Consider the following 27,304-nt stretch of genomic DNA (forward strand, 5'->3'; position numbering starts at 1 on the left):
GGTTAAAGCATGGCGGCAGATAAACAACGTGCCTAGCAACAGAGTCAGAAGTTCAGAGCGCTACCAAATAAGGAGCGGACCCTGAGAGCAGAGGAGTGACACTATGCACGCACGCGCACACCTCCGACAGTTAACGTGCTGGTTGGAACATTGTGTTGTGAAAAGCGAAGAAACAAGTGCTTCCACATATTAATCGCATCAATAATGTTTAGCTTCGTGAGGAGATTAAAGCAGAGCTTTGTTTAGGGCGCATCTTCTAAACAGTCTTTTGGCACAAAGGGGATGATTAGCTGCGGATCCATGACCTTTCCGCCTACGTGTTATTCAATCAATTGCACTCACAGGAACGTTTAAGGTCTTTGGTGATGTTCTGTTTTTGCGTGCAGTTTTCCCAACCAATGACAGTAGCTTTTATAATAATAATAATAATAATAATAATAATAATAATGTGCAATTTGGACAAAAGCTTTTTTTTTTTTTTACAGCATTTACATCTAGAACTCTATTCTTAAATCGGACCCTTAAAGCGAGACAGCCTTTTGATTTCATAAAAATCGGTGAAATTTAGTGATGGTGGTTTATTTTTGTAATATCTTTTTAAAACCAGGCCGTTCTGTGGCTGGGAAGTTATTTAATTTGAGGGGATTCCCGAGCAAATAACGTGCATGAAATCGCTCGCTTCACGCAGTCAAGCAGACGGAGGAAGTCCGTGTGTGCATGCGCACACTGACCTGAGCCGTCATCGCAGTCTTCTTTTAGGTTTTACAGCAGCTGGCATCCACAGTGTTGCATTACTGCCATCTACAGGTTGACCTTTGACCGTGCACGGACAGTGCCATCATTCTGTCGCTAAACGAACAGCTGATCACACCGAGGTGCTCGCTGACCACCGATATTTATTAGTTTGGTCCTGCGTTTCCTTTCCTTCGCAACATGACGTCTTTTCTTCTCGCTTTCCATTACTGTAGCAGTCGGTGTTTCACGTTTCATTCGCACTCTCACGTCCTCCATTTTCCTGTCCTGTTTCAAATTTGTATCCCACAATGCCCTGTGCGAACAAGGAAAGCCCACCATGTGATGCATGACGGAGTATCTTGAATGAGGTCACGGTGAGGCAAGAAAAAAAAAAAAGGCAGAGAATTTAGGCCCACGAGGCTCTAAATTCATTAATTATTGTTCTAGGAAAAATAAAAGAAATAAAATCGCAAGTCTGTGATTTGAATTCGCCAACTTTCGGTCCACTAAACAAAAATAATTGGGTGCCAGGGAAAATTCTTTTTATGGCCTAAATTTGAGAAATCTGAAAGGCAGTCTCCCTTTAATGTGAAACAACTGACTTTTCCAGAATCCGCATGGAACTGAAATGAGTGTTTTAAACTTAATGTAATCCACTGATAAATCTGATACAACTCATTACCAATTATACAATTTGAAGGAGTTTCAGGTTTTACACAACTCTTGAAAACGAGCTCTCGTAGGTCACAGACGTTTTTCCCCAAACAACTGGATGTTCATGAATACCTTTTGTGTTTGTGTACAACCCCGATTCCAAAAAAGTTGGGACAAAGTACAAATTGTAAATAAAAACGGAATGCAATGATGTGGAAGTTTCAAAATTCCATATTTTATTCAGAATAGAACATAGATGACATATCAAATGTTTAAACTGAGAAAATGTATCATTTAAAGAGAAAAACTAGGTGATTTTAAATTTCATGACAACAACACATCTCAAAAAAGTTGGGACAAGGCCATGTTTACCACTGTGAGACATCCCCTTTTCTCTTTACAACAATCTGTAAACGTCTGGGGACTGAGGAGACAAGTTGCTCAAGTTTAGGGATAGGAATGTTAACCCATTCTTGTCTAATGTAGGATTCTAGTTGCTCAACTGTCTTAGGTCTTTTTTGTCGTATCTTCCGTTTTATGATGGGCCAAATGTTTTCTATGGGTGAAAGATCTGGACTGCAGGCTGGCCAGTTCAGTACCCGGACCCTTCTTCTACGCAGCCATGATGCTGTAATTGATGCAGTATGTGGTTTGGCATTGTCATGTTGGAAAATGCAAGGTCTTCCCTGAAAGAGACGTCGTCTGGATGGGAGCATATGTTGCTCTAGAACCTGGATATACCTTTCAGCATTGATGGTGTCTTTCCAGATGTGTAAGCTGCCCATGCCACACGCACTAATGCAACCCCATACCATCAGAGATGCAGGCTTCTGAACTGAGCGCTGATAACAACTTGGGTCGTCCTTCTCCTCTTTAGTCCGAATGACACGGCATCCCTGATTTCCATAAACAACTTCAAATTTTGATTCGTCTGACCATAGAACAGTTTTCCACTTTGCCACAGTCCATTTTAAATGAGCCTTGGCCCAGAGAAGACGTCTGCGCTTCTGGATCATGTTTAGATACGGCTTCTTCTTTGAACTATAGAGTTTTAGCTGGCAACGGCGGATGGCACGGTGAATTGTGTTCACAGATAATGTTCTATGGAAATATTCCTGAGCCCATTTTGTGATTTCCAATACAGAAGCATGCCTGTATGTGATGCAGTGCCGTCTAAGGGCCCAAAGATCACGGGCACCCAGTATGGTTTTCCGGTCTTGACCCTTACGCACAGAGATTCTTCCAGATTCTCTGAATCTTTTGATGATATTATGCACTGTAGATGATGATATGTTCAAACTCTTTGCAATTTTACACTGTCGAACTCCTTTCTGATATTGCTCCACTATTTGTCGGTGCAGAATTAGGGGGATTGGTGATCCTCTTCCCATCTTTACTTCTGAGAGCCACTGCCACTCCAAGATGCTCTTTTTATACCCAGTCATGTTAATGACCTATTGCCAATTGGCCTAATGAGTTGCAATTTGGTCCTCCAGCTGTTCCTTTTTTGTACCTTTGACTTTCCCAGCCTCTTATTGCCCCTGTCCCAACTTTTTTGAGATGTGTTGCTGGCATGAAATTTCAAATGAGCCAATATTTGGCATGAAATTTCAAAATGTCTCACTTTCGACATTTGATATGTTGTCTATGTTCTATTGTGAATACAATATCAGTTTTTGAGATTTGTAAATTATTGCATTACGTTTTTAAAACGGATTTGAAACAAAAGCAAAGATGTTGTCAACTACCGTTTCTTCTATATCTAACAGTAGCAGCTCAAAAAAGTCCCAAAGTCTGGAGCATTTACAAAACATCGTCGTTTTTTTAGAAAAGCTCTTTTAGTTATGATAAATCAATACTTAAACATGAACTACATATGAACTATAGGACAGCACGATTGGTCAATTTTGCAAATTTTGCAGTTTTTGTGTAAATTTGTCAACTTGAATTGAATATATGCACTGGATATATATTAAAGAACAAAAAATAATCATTTCCCTTCACCGTATATGGATTTTTATTTCAGTAGAAAAAGCCACACATGCAGAACAAAGCAACAGTCAGTTAGAATCTTTGCTCGACTCGCCTGTGTGTGTAGCCTTGCTATCGGCGCGAGAGCTTCAGGAACATTTAAAACTCACCTTGACAACATTGGCTTTGTGTCTCTCCAGGACCTGAATGGTCTGAGCGGTCTTTGGGTCAATAATAAGGATGCTGGAGTGGCATCCCTGAGCGATCAGACCTTGCCAACCCCTAAGGAGGAAAAGAGAAGAAGCGAGAGATCGCACGGGTGAAAAGACAACAGAGGCTCCATCCAAAATCAAACAGCAGCATTGAAGCAGGACGTGCAAACCTTTCTGAGACTCAGTACAGTTTGATCAGCAGAGTTCGACATTACAAAACAAAAACACGAATTTCTCAGCATCTTATTTTGGCTATGATGATTATAAGCAGTTTTTGAGAAGGAAGTCACAGCATAATTAAGACAATTAGTCGTGAATTATCATATTTGACAAAGACAGTAGATAGCTATTGCATTTATTCATATTTATTTTGACTCAATGGTCATGGAAACCGTTCAAGTGTTGAAGCAAAGATTAATTTCAAAAGATACTCAAAAAAACCCCTCTAAAGTTTAGAGTCTAAACCAATTTTCTTTTTTTAACCATAAACATTAATTTTTCTTTGAATTCTGTTCAATAGTGAAAATGAAATCAATTACAAACATAATGATGCAGTGTGATACAAATTTATGACGAATTAAATTTAAAAAATGAATCACAATTATCATCAGCCTGTACAATCTGTTTTTCTTAGCTGCAACTGCGTCATTGGTTAGCAAAGGGCACAATAATGCACAATAGCTGGAATGAATGTGACTTCAATGTAGGTGGAAGTAACACCGCTCTAATTCTGTAAAAACACAAAAAAAAGCTCTAAAATGAGAAAGATCTGTTTTGTGATTGCACAAATAGATTTAACAAAAAAAAGTACTCTTTTTATAGACTGCTGAAAGATAAAGAAAAGAGAATCAAATAGAGGTCGTAGAAATGTTCATAAAAGTTTAAGAAAAGGTCTTTTTTTAAAGTAATAAAATTATTTTTTTTCAAAAACATCATGGGAAAAGTGATTTATGAACCTAGTATCATGAATCAAACTGAATCGTGAATTGGGTGAATTGTTACATGCCTGTTAAAGATACTGTTTAAAAAGATGCTGACTGCAAAGTCATTCGAAATTTTTTTTTTTTTTTTTTTTTTTTTTTAAACTGTGCATGGCATTTCCCCATGTCTTGCAAGAACAATATCATGTGGACGAGATGTGATCATTTTGATGTGCTGAGGGTCGCTTTTCCCCGTTTTAGGATCGTTTTCCTCCCTCTTGAAGTAAACAGTACGGCTCTACGGAAACAGCCGAACGTGAGGTGCTTTAACTAATGGCGACGCACGGAAAATATTGTGACTGCATCAACCTCAGACAGTTTTGAGTCTCATCAGGGATGCAATTTGTGGTTGACATTCACAAACAGATCTGTGAAAGAAAAGAGGAACATATCTTCTCTGTTACTGCTTTTGTGTTATCATTTCTTTCTCTGTAAGATCAAAACATTAGGTGTATAACTCCATACTCACGACTGTGGAGTTGAGATCATATATTCTAAGGCTAAGATAGCTAAGCACTAGCTAGAAGTATTTAATTATCTGTCCAGAAAAATGGCGTCATCTAACCTTGCTCTATCTTGCAGTTGCACTCACTAGCAGTGTTGGGCACGCTACTTTCAAAAAGTAATTAGTTATAGTTACTTTTCCCAAAAAGTAACTGAGTTAGTAACGGAGTTACTTTGTCATAAAAGTAACTAATTACCAGGGAAAGTAATTATTCCGTTACATTTTGTGTTCCCCCCCCCAAAAAAAATAATCAAATTCAATTAGTGTAATCATAATAAACGTGAATGTTAAATGTGTTTAATGACTGAAATGGACACTTAACAGAACCAGTTAGTAACGTTATCTACACTATATTAATATTTTTGTGGGACAATGTGAGATAAGACATCTATCAAATTTAATACATTTTTGTAGTTATTAAAATTATGTTACTAATTACTGGCCACTGACGAGGACAAACGCTTTGTTCCTTGACATAATGTGCATTGCACGTAGACATTTTTGCCTTTTATTTCAAGTAATGAAAAGTAATGGCTGTATTTCCAATGTGAAAGCGCAGTGCTGGGCTGACCGCTCGCCATCGCTGTGTCTTCTGATTGAAAGAGCGTGCAGTAGTGCAGTAGGTGTGGCCTACCTACGTATGCTGTCTAAATCTACTCTGATTGGCTTACTATGCCGTTGTCTCACATCTCCCCGCCCCACATTAAAGCAGAGTAAAGAAAGGCTGAACGAGCAGCATGCCAGATGAGAACAGCTTTAATAAAGTAACGCATAGTATTTTATTGTAAGTAACGGGAACGGCGTTATAACGATGTAAAAAGTAATGAGTTAGATTACTCATTACTAAGAAAAAGTAACGCCGTTAGTAACGCCGTTTATTTCTAACGCCGTTATTCCCATCACTGCTCACTAGGCAGACTTTCCTTTTCTTTTCCGCTGGCTTTTAGCTGATGGAAAGTCTTTGGTTTCCATCAGCTAAATTGCCGATTTGGTTTGGTTAAAAGGAGGTCATACACACCCCACGGTGGTCAAATGATATTGTTGCTCACTTGCTTCAGCAATCTCCAGAATCGTAAAATGCGGGACGCTCTTTATCTCGGCAAAACATTTACACACAGGATACACAGTGTGTGCAACGTGAAACATCTCGAAACTCCATCAACAACAGAAAGAGAACATTTTGCCCAGAATTCAACATTGCAGTCAGAACCTTTAAACATCTTGTCATAACATCCTCATCTCATCTCATTATCTCTAGCCGCTTTATCCTTCTACAGGGTCGCAGGCGAGCTGGAGCCTATCCCAGCTGACTACGGGCGAAAGGCGGGGTACACCCTGGACAAGTCGCCAGGTCATCACAGGGCTGACACATAGACACAGACAACCATTCACACTCACATTCACACCTACGGTCAATTTAGAGTCACCAGTTAACCTAACCTACATGTCTTTGGACTGTGGGGGAAACCGGAGCACCCGGAGGAAACCCACGCGGACACGGGGAGAACATGCAAACTCCGCACAGAAAGGCCCTCGCCGGCCCCGGGGCTCGAACCCAGGACCTTCTTGCTGTGAGGCGACAGCGCTAACCACTACACCACCGTGCCGCCTCTCATAACATCCTAAACATAAAAAAATTAAGCGTTCATTGCTAGCAGATAAATAAAATGTTTGTGTGGAAAAAAACAAAAATGCTGGCTGATTAATACCAAGTAGGTTTTTTGTTTCGAGCTGACAAGGGGTCTACAGTGGCTCAAGTAACCACTATGAACAACTGAGGTGAGCAGAAAAGCATCTCAAAAAACACACAACACACTGAACCTTGAGGCAGTTCAGCTACAACAGCACAAGACCACATCAGGTTCCACTCCTGTCAGCCAAGAACAGACAACAGTTTTCAAATCTTCTTCTGTCCAGTTTTGTTGAGCCAATGCCTACTGTAGGCCCAGATTCTTGTTTGGGGCTGACAGGACTGGAACCTCATGTGGTCTTATCCTGTTGTAGCCCAGCCACCACAAGGTTCAACATGTTTCTCTTCACCATTTTCTGAATGCATTAGAGTGACAGAATCTGTTATGAGCAGCACAGAAATATGAGGGCAAGTCTGTGAGGAATACTGTTATTACAATATCAGGATTACTAAAGGAGCTTAAATTGATGAATTTAATAAAAAGTTATTAACCGACCAGTTCTGGTAGGTAAGTAGGTAGGTAGAGAGATAGATCTTTATTGATCCCTTTGGGAGGGTTCCCTCAGGGAAATTAAAAATTGAGTGAATTGAGTTTAGTGATCTTAATTTAGACAAAAATGCTTTGGAACCGAATCCCAAACCAATAAACTATGAAGTGAACTGTCAAATTCACCATAGTACAGATGATGGTGCAGAGAAATCATTAACAAATAAAGACAGAGACTCTTGAGATCTGGAACTGCTCTGGAGCCGGGTCTCTCTGGCTTAGTGCTTGCTGGTTATATTATAATCTCCTCTTGTCTCCAGGCCAGCAAGATCTTCCCCTCCTAGTCCCTGGATGTCTGAAACACTTCACTCCAACAGAATCGGTTTACGTGCAGCAGAGAAAAGTGGAGAAAATCCAGGGCCCCTGCCAACCTGTCTCACTACCAGTCCCCTCCTTGCCGAGGTCACAGCTTCGCTTAAAACTTGATCTTAGCTGAGTTATCACTCCAAAATTCATACCTCCATCTCCAACCCGCATCAACTGCTTTTGGTTTTCTCTTCTCTCCTCAACTCCCCACCTGCTGCACCTCAGTCCTCCATCACTGCAGAGGACTTTGCAGTCATTTTTGAGGAAAAGATCATGGCCATCCACAACTCCTTCACCACGCCTGCCTTCTGCTCCCCACCCTCCCTATCTCTTCCCCCTTGCTCTCTGCTTTTTACCCCTCTTTCCACTTCTGAGGTCTCCCAGCTCCTGCTCTCTAACTGTCCAGCCACCTGTGCCCTTAACCCTGTCCCTTCAACCCTATCCCCTCATCTCTCCTCCAGATCATCACTCCTGACATCCTCCCATTTATCACCTCCCTTATCAACTCCTCCTTGTCCTCCGGATACTTTCCCTCCAGCTTCAAATGGACCCATATCACACTTCTGCTGAAAAAAACCACCTTAGACCCCTCTGTCATCCAGAACCATCACCCCATTTCTCTTCTCCCCTTCCTATCAAAGATGCTTGAACGTGCTGTTGCTAACCAACTCTCCGCTTTTCTCTCATAGAACAACCTCCTGAATCCTCACCAGTCCGGCTTCTGAGCCGGACACTCAACTGGGACTGCACTTCTCTCCATCAGTGAGGCACTTCATGTAGCACATGCCACCTCCCTCTCCTCTGTCCTGATTCTCCTTGACCTTTCTGCTGCATTTGACACTGTTGATCACCCAATCCTCCTATCATCCCATCAGCTTGAGGGATCTGTGGGACAGCCCTAGACTGGTTCAAGTCCTACCTCTCCGGTTGCTCCTTCTAAGTTACCTGGTCTGGTACTGCATCAACACCACACCCACTTACCACTAGTGTCCCTCAAGGTTCAGTCCTTGGTCCGCTTCTCTTCTCCCTCTACAGACAGTCTCTCAGTCCAATTATTTCTTCTCACGGTCTATCCGACCAGGGCTATGCTGATGACACCCAACTGCTTCTCCCTTTTCCTCCTTCTGACACACAGATCTCTGCTTGCATCCCTGCTTGCCTGCCTAACATCCAGATTTGGATGTACAACCATCACCTGAAGCTCAACCCAGGCAAGATGGAGGTAATCTACATTCCCACTCCATCCTCTCCACCCCAGACATCGTCATCTCCCTGGGGGGCATCTCTAGGTCACCTTCACCCAATGCAGAGAACCTAGGGGTCGTGTTCAATGAAAAACTCTCCTCCTCAGCAAACATCGCTGCAGTGACCCAGATGTGTAGATTCCTCTTCTACAACATCCAAAGGATTCGCCCTTTTCTCACCATCTACTCTACTCGGCTCCTGGTCCAAGCACTGATCCTCTCCCGCTTGGACTACTGCAGCTCTCTCCTTGCTGGCCTTCCACCATCTGCCATCAGACCCCTGCAGCCAATCCAGAACACTGCAGCTCACCTGGTCTGCAACCTCCCTCGTTCTTCCCATGTCACCCCTCTGCTTGCCAATCTGTACTGCTACCTATCACAGCTCATATCAAATTTAAGACGTTGGTGCAAGCTTACCAGGCTTTCAAGGGGTTCGGGCCAGCATACCTCCAGAGTTTGATCTGCCCCACATGCCAGACAGATCCCTACGTGCCGCTGCTGCTGGTTGCCTGGCCTTTGCTCCTCTCCTGCCCAGCCCACTCAAGACTGCTGTCTGTCCTGGCTCCCCATTGGTGGAATGGCCTTCCCATTGAGGTCAGAACTGCTGACTCCCTGACCACCTTCAAGCGCAGACTGAAGACTCACCTCTTCAGGCTGCACCTCTCCCCTGCCTCCCTGCCCACTGTGTAACTGCGTATCGGTCTAGACCAGTCCAGGCTGTGTACTGTCTCGCCTGGGGTTAGCCGTTTGAGTTCTTTAATTAGTTGGACTTTGTATGGTTGCTTTGTTTCCTTGGCTGTTTGTTGAGTATTGGTACTTCAACAGAATATTACATTAAGTATCGCCATCACTTGTTCAGTTGGCACTAGAACTTTCTCGTCTCCAAGTTCTGCACTTCGTGTACCTGATTTTTGCACTCATTGTATGTCACTCCGGATAGGAGTGCCTGCTAAATGCCATGTAATGTAATATTGCGTTATCCAGTGTGGGGTAAAAAGTGTGGATGCTGGTGATGTTGATGCCATCATACTGTACATTGATGATTTTATATATAATATTATATAGACATGAGGGCTTTACTGGGAAATATACCACTTGTATTGTTCATACAAACTACATCCAGGACACTGAGAACTACAACTGTGACAAAAATCTCAATATGTTACTCATGAGGAAAACGGTGAATGGTTTTGATAAATTTGGGTACTTTTTGGTTGTGAATGTGTCTGTAGAATAAAAAGAACATCACACGTTGGCTTGAAGATATGAAGTTTATCTTCTTGTGCTGAAAAACTCGCATTTTTCATACAAAAATACATCTGAGTAAAATATATCCCAATATTTCCTTCCAATTACATTATTCCCAGTGCTTTCCCCATTGACTAGACGCACACTGTCAAAATAGCGAACCGGTTCAAAATTAAATTCTTTTGATTAACTTACTTTTTTTTTGTGGATGTGTCCATATAATATAAAGAACATTACATGGTGGCGTGAAGATATGAAGTTTATCTTCTCGTGTTGTAAATATTTTCACTCATTCGCTTCACTCACTCGTGAGATAAATTTCATAACTTCGCACCACCGTGCAATATTCTCATTTTATATACATATGTAGAGCCTCCTATTTTCCGTTTCAAAAAACATTAAATTCCGTTTCAGAGAATGGCTAATTCCGTTTCAATTCCGTTTCAGACGATTTGTTTCAGTTATATGCTCAAATGACAACTAAATTGGCATTTTTAGATTTTCAACATATAAAATACATAATTCAGAATCAGAATTCTTAAGTACATGTAATAAATGCATGAAATTTTATGTTTCAGATAACTGGTGTTGGGAGGCATCTGCATGTTTGTTGTCCTTCTGCCTCTATCCCTATAATCCTGCTTTACTGGCCTGCTGTAGTACAACTTCATATAAAGCTTTAAACTTTCTGTACACAGTCTAACATCTTAATGCACTTTAAAATCAACACTAAATTTCACTTCACTGAAAATTTGTTTCTTTCATTTATTTAAGACTGTAGTTCATTAGTGCTGTTAACTTGATTGTTGACTGGCTCCTGCTATTTTCTTTAAAACTTTATATTGTATATTAATACTTTTATGGTTATCCTTACTCTTTATACATTTAAATAAAACAATCCCAGTTATCATTTTGTCCATGTTTTTCAAACTTTTATTCATTGTTATGCTTACAATGTTTTCAGTGCAATGACAGGTCTAACAAAGTGTGTGACAGTGTCCATTTAATATATACTTTAAATGATTCAAATTATTTAACAGTTAACTCTATTATTAGTTGAATTTACATTTGGCCTGTAAATTATTCATTTAATAATGCACAAGTCTTCAAACTCTTTATTTAGAAAATCATTCTTCGGAACATAACTTCTTATTTAAGAACATAAACCATTAAATCATGAAAATAATCAGTTGCTATTATATAATGTTAAACTGAAAAGCCTTGGTGCAAACTACTAATGGAAATCTGACTGTTCAAAATCTGCCTTCAAGATCACCATTATAATACAGCATTAGGAGTTCCTTTGTGCTTGAAAATATTCCGTGGCCACGACTTGTTTAACGCGTGGGAACGAGATCCTATTCCGTGGCTACGACTTGTTTAATGCATGGGAACGAGATCCTATTCCGTGGCCACGAATTAATAACGCGTGGCCACGAGAAGTGTTAGTCATTTCATCACTGAGACTGTTGACTTTCTGGCATCAGTAGCTTCAGCCGCAAATATGGACAAGTTTGATCTGATTTTGTTTTATTTTAATCTAGGAATGAATTATAATGATCTCCTTAAATCACTTGCAGTTAGACATGGAGTAATTCTGAGCAAGAGACACTTAATTCGGCTGATCAAAAAGCACGGGCTCAAACGTAGACAACATGCTGACCTCGGGGAAGTTATAGATTTCATCATACAGGATAAATCCTGTATTTATTGCACAACTGACGGCCGCTCAAAAACTGGACATCATCCCATCAGGCTGGAACTTGAATCATCTCGTGGCCACGCGTTATTAATTAGTAGCCACCCAATAATCATCTCGTTCCCATGCATTAAGCAAGGCATGGCCATGGAATAGGTTCTTGTTATCAACTCGTGGCCACAGAATTTTTTTTTTTCACCCATGTCACCAGAGGGGCTCCGTAGATTCCATTTCTGAGCACTAATTCCGTTTCTGACCTGACCCCAATTTCCATCCGTTTTCCGCAATCGCGGAAAATTGGAGGCCCTACATATGAGGATATTACACGGGGGCACGAAGGTATGAAGTTTATATATTAGTTCTGCATTTCAATGAAATGGTCAGCCCTGTTGTTTTCCACTGATCCTGCACTTAAATTTTTTTTGTCTTTTAAAAAGTTAAGCAATCACAGGTCTAGCGCCCCTGTTGGTTGCCTGCAGGGTAATGTGTAGCACCACCAATTCCCATGTATTTCATCACAAAATAGCTTCTCTTCAATGTCACTTTTATTATCTAAACTGTCTTTCCATCTAGAATGTCTAATCTGAATGGCTAGTTTCCCCTGTGCAAATATCGGCACATTCTTTTTTCCTCCCATAAATTAGTTATTCTATAACCCCGATTCCAAAAAAGTTGGGACAAAGTACAAATTGTAAATAAAAACGGAATGCAATGATGTGGAAGTTTCAAAATTCCATATTTTATTCAGAATAGAACATAGATGACATATCAAATGTTTAAACTGAGAAAATGTATCATTTAAAGAGAAAAATTAGGTGATTTTAAATTTCATGACAACAACACATCGCAAAAAAGTTGGGACAAGGCCATGTTTACCACTGTGAGACATCCCCTTTTCTCTTTACAACAGTCTGTAAACGTCTGGGGACTGAGGAGACAAGTTGCTCAAGTTTAGGGATAGGAATGTTAACCCATTCTTGTCTAATGTAGGATTCTAGTTGCTCAACTGTCTTACTGTAGGTCTTTTTTGTCGTATCTTCCGTTTTATGATGCGCCAAATGTTTTCTATGGGTGAAAGATCTGGACTGCAGGCTGGCCAGTTCAGTACCCGGACCCTTCTTCTACGCAGCCATGATGCTGTAATTGATGCAGTATGTGGTTTGGCATTGTCATGTTGGAAAATGCAAGGTCTTCCCTGAAAGAGACGTCGTCTGGATGGGAGCATATGTTGCTCTAGAACCTGGATATACCTTTCAGCATTGATGGTGTCTTTCCAGATGCACAAGCTGCCCATGCCACACGCACTAATGCAACCCCATACCATCAGAGATGCAGGCTTCTGAACTGAGCGCTGATAACAACTTGGGTCGTCCTTCTCCTCTTTAGTCCAAATGACACGGCGTCCCTGATTTCCATAAAGAACTTCAAATTTTGATTCGTCTGACCACAGAACAGTTTTCCACTTTGCCACAGTCCATTTTAAATGAGCCTTGGCCCAGAGAAGACGTCTGCGCTTCTGGATCATGTTTAGATACGGCTTCTTCTTTGAACTATAGAGTTTTAGCTGGCAACGGCGGATGGCACGGTGAATTGAGTTCACAGATAATGTTCTCTGGAAATATTCCTGAGCCCATTTTGTGATTTCCAATACAGAAGCATGCCTGTATGTGATGCAGTGCCATCTAAGGGCCCGAAGATCACGGGCACCCAGTATGGTTTTCCGGCCTTGACCCTTATTCACAGAGATTCTTCCAGATTCTCTGAATCTTTTGATGATATTATGCACTGTAGATGATGATATGTTCAAATTCTTTGCAATTTTACACTGTCGAACTCCTTTCTGATATTGCTCCACTATTTGTCGGCGCAGAATTAGGGGGATTGGTGATCCTCTTCCCATCTTTACTTCTGAGAGCCGCTGCCACTCCAAGATGCTCTTTTTATACCCAGTCATGTTAATGACCTATTGCCAATTGACCTAATGAGTTGCAATTTGGTCCTCCAGCTGTTCCTTTTTTGTACCTTTAACTTTTCCAGCCTCTTATTGCCCCTGTCCCAACTTTTTTGAGATGTGTTGCTGTCATGAAATTTCAAATGAGCCAATATTTGGCATGAAATTTCAAAATGTCTCACTTTTGACATTTGATATGTTGTCTATGTTCTATTGTGAATACAATATCAGTTTTTGAGATTTGTAAATTATTGCATTCCGTTTTTATTTACAATTTGTACTTTGTCCCAACTTTTTTGGAATCGGGGTTGTACTAGATCGTAATATTAGTTATTCTACTAGATCATAAGAAGGTGTGGTCACACTTGGGAATGAAGTGATTGACAGCCTTAGCAATGTGCTGGACCTTGGTATTGGGAATAAAGAATGGGCCTACCTAATGAGTAGGTGTACCTGCCTTTGACTGTCCTTTCTACCGTGCAGACTCTGGTTCCAAATCCGAAAGGAATTTTGGCTTTGTGTCGATCGAACAGAAGGGCATGGAGCCACACCGTTCATGCTTTTACAGTCATTGCTCAAAATCATTCACAATTTTTTTTTTTTTTACTTGATCAAACATCCCTTTTTCTGTCCCCCAAAACAGAGCCTGTATTTCACAACCTCTTCCTCCTGGACTCTGGTTCACTCTATCATGCTACAGCAACCTCTTTTTCCTCACACAGAGGAATTGACTGCTTGTAAACACATTAAACACGGCCACCTCAGCTGACACTACTAGCACGTTTGTAACTTAACATATGTCACTGTTGACCGGAAGGTACATACTGCCACGCTAGTTTGATTCCCCCCACAGCCACTCTCTTTTTCAACTTCTAATGATGTGAATAAATAGTATTACCTCCATCGGTTTTGTTGGAAGAGGTTATCTTCACCTCCGTTTGCCTGTTCTCAACATCACTGAAAAAGTAGTGAACAGATTTTGATGAAATAATGAGGAAAGGTGAGCCATGGACCAAGGAATGATGGATTAGATTTTGATGCAGATCCAGGATTTTTTTTTTCCAATATAACTCAAAAAAAAGTGAACGGATTTGATGAAATTTGGTGTCCAGCTTTAGTATTATCCTAGGTTCAAGTGATTTGATTTTGATATGTGGCTTGGCGGAGGTATACACTCAACCGTGCGCCCTTCTAGTATACAAATGCTATTGATTTTATCCAGGTCATTGTCAAAAATAAAAAATAAAAAAAATTAGGGCGTATTTGTTTCCTTTATATACAGTAATGAAACAAAATGTCATGATTGTTACTAGAGACAATAATGAAACAAAAAACACTCAATATATAGGCTATAGCATTTGTTTTACAAATATCAAAAATACATAATGGTAAGAAAGATTTAAGGAAAACTAATGGAGCTGTATCTTGTATGCAAAGTCTCACTAGTATTTGCACTCCATCAGCTTTTCTTTTTTAAATAACATCATGACACATGAACAACAAACCGAACCCTCCTACACAAACACGCCATATATACCACAAAACATAATGATAATAACAATAATAATAATAACAATAATAAAGGACGAGTGTTAAGAAAAAAAGTGCAGATTTAAAATTCTGCATTCTCTTCCAAAGGGAAGTTTTACAAAAATTAAAAAAAAAAGTCAGAGTTCATCTTTTCAGTCTTTTTTTTTAAACAGATTTGTAGTTCTACTGTATAATATACAGTACTGTACAAAAGTCTTAGGCACATGTAAAGAAATGCTGTCGACCAATAATGGCTTAAAAATAATGAAATTAAATGTTGCAACATTAAAAAAAAAATACTATAAACAGCAGTAAGCCATAATAAATGAAACAAAGTCAATATTTGGTGCAAGACGACCCTTTGCTTCTCATCTCATTATCTGTAGCCGCTTTATCCTGTTCTACAGGGTCGCAGGCAAGCTGGAGCCTATCCCAGCTGACTACGGGCGAAAGGCGAGGTACACCCTGGACAAGTCGCCAGGTCATCACAGGGCTGACACATAGACACAGACAACCATTCACACTCACATTCACACCTACGGTCAATTTAGAGTCACCAGTTAACCTAACCTGCATGTCTTTGGACTGTGGGGGAAACCGGAGCACCCGGAGGAAACCCACGCGGACACGGGGAGAACATGCAAACTCTGCACAGAAAGGCCCTTGTCGGATGCTGGGCTCGAACCCAGGACCTTCTTGCTGTGAAGCAACAGTGCTAACCACTACACCCCCTTATCCTTGACTTGCAAGTGACATCAAAGCAACATAGAAACCCGGATGTCGGCCATGTTGGTGGATATACAAATGTGGGGTCAAGTGACATTCCATACAAAACATAACCATGCATGCGCAACTCTCTGTTTTCCCACTGCTTTAAGTGTTCCTTTAGCTATGCCATATCTTTGTGCTGTATATGGTTGTGGTCACAACAGTACTCATGCCATCCTTAAAAAAAAAATCCATTTCCTGTCCACCGGGTGAGCAAAAAAATTCAGTCGGGAGGGAGGGATTTTTTTTTTTTAATATATGGATGGATAAGAAATCGCAATGCTGTGTTTGCTTTTTCTTTCAGTATTTTTTATTACAAAAGCAGACACATTTAATAAAATATGACAGTTTAATCAACTGAAACTTGTACAAAAACTTTAAGTTAGCATTTTAAATGCTGACTGCAACGTTTGCGAAACTTTTACAAAAGGTACTTAAAATGTCCGACACACGGACTTTTTGTAGTTCCAAATCGAGCGTTAGGCCGAGTTCGGATGAAATTACACTATTAAAATGATCACTGAATGATTTGTTTTTCTGAATCTTTACTATTTTGTTGTTCGCTAGAATACCATTTTGCGATTTCACACTTCAGCAAATGTTTGAAAACTCCAGATCTCCTTCCTTCATGGTGGCTGCCATTTTTTTGTGCCGCACGGCGCATGCGCAGAGCTGATTCAGTTCTATATTCTGCGCGGAATGCAGGGCTTTCCACAAGCGCCGGCTGCCGACTACACAATTAAGTCCAGCCGGCTACTTTAATGACTATTATTTTTGTAGCCCACAGGCTCTAAATATTAATTTTTGATTTTAATAAAATTAAATGTTTATCTAACAGACTGACAATAATGTCAAACTGAACCGCACTCATTTAAGTTGTGATTCGCGCTGTTTGTACCGATAATAACCACAAATTCCCCGCAGACTCGTTGATCAAGGGAGAGTAACTCATCCGCGGCCCCGACATGCGGTGTGTGTGAGCGCGCACTCGGCGGAGGCAGTCATGTGTCGGAGGGAACAGAAGCAGAGATTACGCTTATTTTGTCTCCGGTAAACCAGTCTTCTCTCGTTCAATTACGTGCTGGCATCAAAAGACACCGTTGGGTGTAAATGAAGCCAAACTGAGTGGTTGGAGTGTATTTTCATACACAAATGGAGAAATGTTCGCCGAGTGTTTAATTGTGTCGCCGCCACTGCAGACCGTTGTCGTTGTTAATTCATAGCATGCTCAGCTGCGTGAATGTGTCATGCACCGAAAATAAGAGATTTACAGGCCAGGAACGCCTCATGATGCAATACGCAAGAAAAGAAAGATGATTTACTGCCATTTTACTTTGTATTTGAGTAAAGTGAATAAATAAATGGTCTGTGGGAAATACATTTAATCCTGGGAACTGTGTGCACAGGAGTTTATTTTGTGTTTACTCCCCCCGGCTGGCTACTTATTTGTCATGGCTGGCTAGTATGAGCCTTAGTGGAAAGCCCTGGGAATGCGGAAATGCCAAGTTCGATTTTAGATTTACGAACCCGAAAAAAGTGTCAAAAAAACGGCGTTAAAAAAAAAAAATTTCAACCGCACAAACGGCACTCACCCGGCCGGTGGACCGGAAACAGAACATTTTTTAATAATGGCCTCATGACTGTGGGACATTTCAATTTTTTAGAATTCCGTCCGTGATCCGGAAAGAGGGCGAGGAAACTATGAGATTTAGTACGGAGAGGAGATGAGCACGGCTGAACAACATCGGCAGGCCTGATCTAACAGAGGCTAAAACCGAAACAGCTCATGTTTGCAGTAATCATTTGACCGCTGGTGAGATTCAAAAGCTTTCTCGATATCATGATGGAAGAATTTTATTTCATGTTGCAAGAATTTTGCTATAAAATGAGCGTTCTCTTGTCGTGGCTCACTCGGTCGTTGTAATAATTGTAACACATGTATTACTATTTCGCTTCTAGAAGCGCCAGCAAAAGTATATGATAGAAACAATCCAGGCTGGGCACCCACTCAGAAAATGGGCTACATTTTGTCCAAGGTCAGACTTGATTCTTCGGCAGCCAAACCAGACAGAACGCGATATCTGGGTATGCAATGGTCGGTAGAAGCATCTTATCTTCAGAAAAGTCTGACTTTTTTAAATAATATGGGTCAAAACCACACATACCCATCTTCTCTTTGTATCGGATCTTCGCTCGAGCGTTCAAATTGTGGTAATATAGACAAAATTCAGCATTGTATACAGACGCGCTTTCAGCGGCTGCCATCCTAGTTGCTTTGTATTGCTGGGTTTCAGTCACGTGACTTTTCTTAGCGATTTTAGCAGAAGTGAAATAGCTGGTGGTCTAAACGGTTGCTGTAGTGCAAACAACTAGCGATATCAGAGTACGCTCGTAATCTAGAAGCCACTGCTCACTTTAGATACATTCAGAAGATTGCTATGTGCAATGGAATCGACCCGTACAGTCTGGGAAAGAAGGATTTGTCATATGATCTCGAAAACTACTCTTCAGTCGAGTTCCCCGACATCTCGAACTATCTGGTGTTGCAGACGTCCTTCTACACCGCAAAACAGATGAAAGCATGGAAGAGTATGGAGGCTTACAACTTTTTTGTACGTAGCTGGGTAAAGGACCTCGGTATCAAGCTGCCGAATTAACCCTGTATTGTTTTTGCCCGTGGAAGGATGGTTTTTTTTAAGCTTTTCATTCGCGTCTTTAAACCTTTGTCACATGCACACTTCAAGCACAGTGAAATTCATCCTCTGCATTTAACTCATCTGAAGCAGTGAACATACGCACACACACCCAGAGCAGTGGGCAGCAACACTACAGCACCCGGGGAGCAGTCAGGGGTTCAGTGCATATCTTTGGACTGTGGGGGAAACCGGAGCACCCGAAGAAAACCCACGCAGACACGGGGAGAACATGCAAACTCCACACAGAAAGGCCTTCGCCGGCCGCTGGGTTCGAACCCGGAACCTTCTTGCTGTGAGGCGACCATGCTAACCACTACACCACCACCCTGCCCCTTTACAACGAAGCGCTGCAAGTTGAAGTGTACACAAACAACAGTTGGCTTGACTTTTTTTAAAGATATTTTTTGAGCTTTTTTCACCTTTATTGGATAGGACAGTGTAGAGACAGGAAATGAGCAGGAGAGAGAGAGAGAGAGAGAGAGAGAGAGACGGGGAGGGATCGGGAAATGACCTCAGGTCGGAATCGAACCCGGGTCCCCGGATTTATGGTGTGGCGCCTTATCCACCTGAGCCACGAGTTCCCATAAACACGCTCCTAAACCTTGTGGACAGCCTTCCCAGAAGAGTTGAAGCTGTTCTAGCTGCAAAGGGTGGACCGACGTCATATTGAACCCTACGGATTAGGAATGGGATGTCACTTAAGCTCATATGCGAGTCAAGGCAGGTGAGCGAATACTTTTGGCAATATAGTGTATCTCCCAGCTAAATCATTCACAAAGTTCAGAAACCCTTTAAAAGACCTGGATCTTAGTTAAACAAGATGGAGAAGAAGTGATCATGGCGCATTGTAACTGTACGGCTGGGTAAGAATTTTGTCGCGACCTTCATGCATATAGACTTTGTAAGGAGTAAACAAAGAAACAGCTGGGGACTTTAGCGCTTCGTGACTTAAAAAAAAAAAAAAACACCACCACATAGCAAGAAAAATACTTGGAAAAACATTAAGGACGTAGCTGACGGGGCGATGCAAACTTTTCACCAAGCGATCACTGCAAACTTGAGCATGCTTCGACTCGGCTCCCTTCGATTTCACTGAGCGGTTCAAAACCCTTTCTCGATGTCTCTTTTGTGAAACCCTGTGTTCGTTCACCCCCTTTTTTTTTTTTTATTAGTTCACGGCGAACCCTGAAGAAACTTTTATCAGTTTCACGGTTTGATTGATTGATTCGAACAACCTAAAACAACACAAGCATAAGGCGTTTTTCATGGGAGCAATGCACCTTCTCCGTACAAATGCTTTGGTAGACCACCAGCTAAAGTTTTGAAGAACTAATGAGGCGGATGTGACGTCATGTGAAACCCAGCAATATCCACCGTCATGGCGGACGCTCATGACGAAGCACATTTTGATCACGTGGTTGCAAGTCATCTATTGGAAAACAAAACATCCATGGGGTGGAGTCAAAAAGTTAATTAAGCCCCTCCCACTCGGGTGGAGTGTGTTTGGGGTTTAGACTCAGAAAAAAAAGAGTTAGAACAGATCATCAGAATAAAAGGTCATAAATCTGTCAGAGCTGCACACGAAGCCTTCTTTAAAAAAAAATGAGGCAACAAATTCCTGTTCCACATGACAGAAGCTTTACTCGCTCACTAGTCCAAGTCTGTTACTTCATTTTGGTGCTGGCTGTGATACTAGTATACTAGTGCATCTCAAAAAATTAGAATATTGTGTAAAAAGTTCAATATTTTCCATCAGTTATTTAAGAAAGTGAAAATGTTATACAACCCCAAGTCCAAAAAAGTTGGGACAAAGTACAAATTGTAAATAAAAACGGAATGCAATAATTTACAAATCTCAAAAACTGATATTGTATTCACAATAGAACATAGACAATATATCAAATGTTGAAAGTGAGACATTTTGAAATTTCATGCCAAATATTGGCTCATTTGAAATTTCATGACAGCAACACATCTCAAAAAAGTTGGGACAGGGGCAATAAGAGGCTGGAAAAGTTAAAGGTACAAAAAAGGAACAGCTGGAGGACCAAATTGCAACTCATTAGGTCAATTGGCAATAGGTCATTAACATGACTGGGTATAAAAAGAGCATCTTGGAGTGGCAGCGGCTCTCAGAAGTAAAGATGGGAAGAGGATCACCAATCCCCCTAATTCTGCACCGACAAACAGTGGAGCAATATCAGAAAGGAGTTCGACAGTGTAAAATTGCAAAGAGTTTGAACATATCATCTACAGTGCATAATATCATCAAAAGATTCAGAGAATCTGGAAGAATCTCTGTGCGTAAGGGTCAAGGCCGGAAAACCATACTGGGTGCCCGTGATCTTCGGGCCCTTAGACGGCACTGCATCACATACAGGCATGCTTCTGTATTGGAAATCACAAAATGGGCTCAGGAATATTTCCAGAGAACATTATCTGTGAACACAATTCACCGTGCCATCCGCCGTTGCCAGCTAAAACTCTATAGTTCAAAGAAGAAGCCGTATCTAAACATGATCCAGAAGCGCAGACGTCTTCTCTGGGCCAAGGCTCATTTAAAATGGACTGTGGCAAAGTGGAAAACTGTTCTGTGGTCAGACGAATCAAAATTTGAAGTTCTTTATGGAAATCAGGGACGCCGTGTCATTCGGACTAAAGAGGAGAAGGACGACCCAAGTTGTTATCAGCGCTCAGTTCAGAAGCCTGCATCTCTGATGGTATGGGGTTGCATTAGTGCGTGTGGCATGGGCAGCTTACACATCTGAAAAGACACCATCAATGCTGAACGGTATATCCAGGTTCTAGAGCAACATATGCTCCCATCCAGACGACGTCTCTTTCAGGGAAGACCTTGCATTTTCCAACATGACAATGCCAAACCACATACTGCATCAATTACAGCATCATGGCTGCGTAGAAGAAGGGTCCGGGTACTGAACTGGCCAGCCTGCAGTCCAGATCTTTCACCCATAGAAAACATTTGGCGCATCATAAAACGGAAGATACGACAAAAAAGATCTACAGTAAGACAGTTGAGCAACTGGAATCCTACATTAGACAAGAATGGGTTAACATTCCTATCCCTAAACTTGAGCAACTTGTCTCCTCAGTCCCCAGACGTTTACAGACTGTTGTAAAGAGAAAAGGGGATGTCTCACAGTGGTAAACACGGCCTTGTCCCAACTTTTTTGAGATGTGTTGTTGTCATGAAATTTAAAATCACCTAATTTTTCTCTTTAAATGATACATTATCTCAGTTTAAACATTTGATATGTCATCTATGTTCCATTCTGAATAAAATATGGAATTTTGAAACTTCCACATTATTGCATTCCGTTTTTATTTACAATTTGTACTTTGTCCCAACTTTTTTGGAATCGGGGTTGTAGATTATAGACTCCTTACACATAAACTAAAATGTTTCAAGCATTTTTCTATTTTAATTGTAATCAGTATGACATACAGTACAAAAACATAAAAAAACCCATCTCAAAATATTAGAATATTTCATTTCGAGTTTGAGTAAAACAGTATGAACACAGTGTATCTCTCGGTCTAGTTCAGTATACACAACCACAATCATGGGGAAGACTGCTGACTTGACTGTTGTCCAGAAGATAATCACTGATGCCCTCCACAAGGAGGGTAAGCCACAAAAGGTCATTGCTGAAAAGGGTGGCTGGAAAAGCTGCACAAGCAACAGGGATGGCCGCAGTCTTGAGAGGATTGTCAAGAAAAGTTGATTCAAGAACTTGGGAGAGCTTCACAAGGAGTGGACTGAGGCTGGTGTCAGTGTATCAAGACCCATCACGAACAGACATCTTCAAGAAAGGGGATACAACTTTCGCATTCCTAATATCAAGCTACTCCTGAGCCAGAGACAATGTCAGAAGTGTCTTATCTGGGCTAAGGAGAGAAAGAAATGGACTGTTGCTCAGTGGTCCAAAGTCCTCTTTCCAGATGAAAGTACGTTTTGCATTTAGTTTGGAAATCACGGTTCTAGAGTCTGGAGGAAGATTGGAGAGGCACAGAATCCAAGGTGTTTGAAGCCCAGTGTGAAGTTTCCACAGCCTGTGATGATTTGGGGTGCCATGTCATCTGCTGGTGTTGGTCCACTGTATTTTATCAAGTCCAAAGTCAACACAGCCATCTACCAGGAGATTTTAGAGTGCTTCATGCTTCCATCTGCTGATGAGCTTTTTGGAGATGCTGATTTCTTTTTCCAGCAGGACTTAGCACCTACCCACAGTGCCAGAACTACTACCAAATGGTTTGCTGACCATGATATTACTGTGTTTGATTGGCCAGCCAACTTGCCTGACCTGAACCCCATAGAGAATCTACGGGGTATCGTCAAGAGGAAGATGAGAAACACCCGACCCAAAAATACAGATACGCTGAAGGCCACTATCAAAGCAACCTGGGCTTCAATAACACCTCAGCAGTGCCACAGACTGATCACCCTCATGCCACACCGCATTGATACAGTAATTCATGATAAAGGAGCCCCAACCAAGTATTGAGTGTATAAATGAATATACTTTTCAGAAGTTGGACATTTCTGTATTGTAAATCCTTTTTTTTTTAATTGATCTTAGGGATTTCTGATTTTCATGAGCTATAAGCCATAATCATCAAAATTAAAACGAAAAAGGCTTTAAATATTTCACTTTACATGTAATGAATATAGCATATATGAAAGTTTACCTTTTTGAATTAAATTATGGAAAAAAAAGGAACTTTTTCATGGTATTCTAATTTTCTGAGATGCACTAGTATATGCTGCAATGTTTTAATATCTTATGTGCACATAATGTCTACATAAAACTGCACGTTGTGACACAATACGCTAAAATGTAGACTCGTGTTGTGCAGTCCAAAGAAGGTCCAGTTGTCCTAAATAATAAATGTAAAGCTTTAAAAGCAGCATTATGAGCGTTCACACACACACACACACACACACACACACAATGACTTGACAGCGTTTTTGTTTTTTTTTTTGACACCGACAACAAAACTGCCATGAGTCTCAGAGTGATTCAGTGCGTGATATTAAAAGCATAAAAACTTCCCTGAACCTGAAAAACAAACATTCATAAGAATCAGCAGCGATTAGCCACTATGCTAGCTAATGCTACTCACCAGTCAACTGCAGTTTTGTTTTGTAAACTGAGAGTCCCGGTGAGTGTCCGTGCAGACAGTTTAATGTTTACAGTGTACGGAATCATGGCTGTAACTAAAGACTGTCGATACTACATGAAAGTACTGTAGCTGGAATTGTGATAAGTTTAACGATGATTCACAAATGAATGGTTGTCAAATAGGCTTGTAAACAGGAAGTAAGTCAAGTGCGTCACGATTTGGTTCCCGGAAGCGAACGATTACTCGCAACTGTGGTTCCTATGTCTGTTGACGGACCATGATGTTTGAAATGATGTAGTAAACACGGGAAACGTTTTAGACTGGGACCAAAATTCAAAAAAGTGCTTATTTAAGGAGTTAAAGGCATTTTTGAGACAAAGTCGGCAAACAGTCTTATTTTGTCAATTTGGGTGTGCTGAATTCAAAATCTGCAATATGCCGAGCTCTATCTGACCTCTGTTGACCTCTAGAGGTCATTGAACTTTGGGCCTGTAAACGTCTCAGCTGAACCCAGTTTCTCAGCTTTCTAAGGAATGAAATGTACTAAAATGATTAATGAAGTTAGCAAATGGCCTTGTTTGTTAAATGTTTGGGTGCTGAATTCATTTTTCATTTGTAAAACGACATATGACCTCTGATAACCTCAAGGTCATTAAACTTGGCCTATAATAGGCCTATGCATTTAACGGCATTTTTAAACTGACTTTACTCCCCCAAAAAGAATATGAACAGACAAAAAACAAATAGAAAGGAACAAATACAACATTAAATGCCAGTCCATGTACATGTGACTTACTTTTCACAATGAGAATGCCTCGGCGATCACCTTACATAACATTGCATTACATTTAGCGGTTATTGTTTATACAAAGCTACTGAAAAAAGGACAGATTCAGCAGCATACAAAATGTGGGGGCATACAGGGTATACAGGTTAATCAGGGTTAGTATACAGGGAGTGCAGAATTATTAGGCAAATGAGTATGTTGACCACATTACCCTCTCTATGCATGTTGGCCTACTCCAAGCTGCATAGGCTTGAAAGCCTCCTACCAATTAAGCATACCAGGTGATGTGCATCTCTGTAATGGAAAGGGGTCTGGTCTAATGACATCAACACCCTATATCAGGTGTGCAAAATTATTAGGCAACTTCCTTTCCTTTGGCAAAATGGGTCAGAAGAGGGATTTGACGGACTCAGAAAAGTCAAAAATAGTGACATATATTGCAAAGGGATGGAGCACTCTTAAAATTGCCCAGCTTTTGAAGCGTGACCATCGAACAATCAAGCGCTTCATTCAAAATAGTCAACAGGGTCGCAAGAAGCGCGTTGAAAAAAAAAAGCGCAAACTAACTGCCCGTGAACTGAGGAAAGTCAAGCATGAAGCTGCCAAGATGCCACTCGCCACCAGTTTTGCCATATTTCAGAGCTGCAACATCACTGGAGTGTCAAAAAGCACAAGGTGTGCAATACTCAGGGACACGGCCAAGGTAACAAAGGCTGAAAAACGACCACCACTGAACAAGACACACAAGATGAAACGTCAAGACTGGGCCAAGAAGTATCACAAGACTGATTTTTCTAAGGTCTTATGGACAGATGAAATGAGAGTGAGTCTTGATGGGCCAGATGGATGGGCTCGTGGCTGGATCAGCAAAGGGCAGAGAGCTCCAGTCCGACTCAGACGCCAGCAAGGTGGAGGTGGGGTACTGGTATGGGCTGGTATCATCAAAGATGAGCTTGTGGGACCTTTTCGGGTTGAGGATGGCGTCAAGCTCAACTCCCAGTCCTATTGTCAGTTTTTGGAAGACACCTTCTTCAAGCAGTGGTACAGGAAGAAGTCAGCATCCTTCAAGAAAAACATGATTTTCATGCAGGACAATGCTCCATCACACGCATCCAAGTACTCCACAGCATGGCTGGCCAGAAAGGGTCTAAAGGAAGAAAGATTAATGACGTGGCCTCCTTGTTCACCTGATCTGAACCCCATAGAAAACCTGTGGTCCCTCATCAAATGTGAGCTCTACAAGGAGGGGAAACAGTACACATCTCTGAACAGTGTCTGGGAGGCTGTGGTTGCAGCTGCACGCAATGTTGATCGCAAACAGATCAAAACACTGACCAAATCCATGGATGGCAGGCTTTTGAGTGTCCTTGTAAAGAAAGGCGGCTATATTAGTCACTGATTTGTTTTTGTTTTTTTTGTTTTTGAATGCCAGCAATGTATATTAGTGAATGTTGAGTTGTTATATTGGTTTCCCTGGTGAAAATAAATGAGTGAAATGGGTATATGTTTGTTTTTTGTTAAGTTGCCTAATAATTATGCACAGTTATAGTCACCTGCACACACAGATATCCTCCTAAGATAGCTAAAACTAAGAAAGCCCTACTCCAACTTCCAAAAATACTCAGCTTTGATATTTATGAGTCTTTTGGGTTCATCAAGAACATAGTTGTTTTTCAATAATAAAACTAATCCTCAAAAATACAACTTGCCTAATAATTCTGCACTCCCTGTATATGAGAGTTTTTTTCTTTGTTGTTTGTTTTGTTTTAAACGGGGTAAAGCCTTTACAAAAAACAAACAACAAAGAAAAAAACTCTCATATATACTAACCCTGATTAACCTGTATACCCTGTATGCCCCCACATTTTGTATGCTGCTGAATCTGTCCTTTTTCCAGTAGCTTTGTATAAACAATAACCGCTAAATGTAATGCAATGTTATGTAAGGTGATCGCCTAGGCATTCTCATTGTGAAAAGTAAGTCACATGTACATGGACTGGCATTTAATGTTGTATTTGTTCCTTTCTATTTGTTTTTTGTCTGTTCATATTCTTTTTGGGGGAGTAAAGTCAGTTTAAAAATGCCGTTAAATGCATAGGCCTATAGGCCAAGTTTAATGACCTTGAGGTTATCAGAGGTCATATGTCGTTTTACAAATGAAAAATGAATTCAGCACCCAAACATTTAACAAACAAGGCCATTTGCTAACTTCATTAATCATTTTAGTACATTTCATTCCTTAGAAAGCTGAGAAACTGGGTTCAGCTGAGACGTTTACAGGCCCAAAGTTCAATGACCTCTAGAGGTCAACAGAGGTCAGATAGAGCTCGGCATATTGCAGATTTGAATTCGGCACACCCAAATTGACAAAATAAGACTGTTTGCCGACTTTGTCTCAAAAATGCCTTTGGGTGTCACAATTCTGGATTTTGGTACCAGTCTATTTGACTTTGAGGCAATAAATTAAAATTTCAGGATTCATTTCATGACAGTGTATTTACATCTATACGTATTAAACAATTAAAACATGGCACTGAACAAAAATACTGGAACATGTGACTGAGGTGTTTCTTGCTGCTCAGGTGTGCCCTGTTAGACTGATTGTTTAATCACTGAAGAGCTCTGAATATCTATTC

The 27,304-nt window shown here is 40.9% G+C and overlaps 1 protein-coding gene across 1 annotated transcript in view; it reads right to left on the reverse strand.

The window, feature by feature from the left end:
• The window catches only part of wdr11 (WD repeat domain 11), a 411,155-nt gene extending 387,070 nt beyond the window's left edge, over positions 1 to 24,085 (reverse strand). Inside the window, exons 1-2 of the mRNA XM_060925398.1 lie at positions 23,882 to 24,085; positions 3,531 to 3,642 (exon numbers count right to left, since the gene is read on the reverse strand). Of these exons, the coding sequence (XP_060781381.1) occupies positions 3,531 to 3,642; positions 23,882 to 23,967 (198 nt within the window). The 5' untranslated portion in view covers positions 23,968 to 24,085. The remainder of the gene's footprint in view (positions 1 to 3,530; positions 3,643 to 23,881) is intronic.
• Positions 24,086 to 27,304: the final 3,219 nt, after the last annotated feature.

The sequence above is a fragment of the Neoarius graeffei genome, chromosome 7 (genome assembly GCF_027579695.1).
Source record: "Neoarius graeffei isolate fNeoGra1 chromosome 7, fNeoGra1.pri, whole genome shotgun sequence".
Lineage (NCBI taxonomy): Eukaryota > Metazoa > Chordata > Actinopteri > Siluriformes > Ariidae > Neoarius > Neoarius graeffei.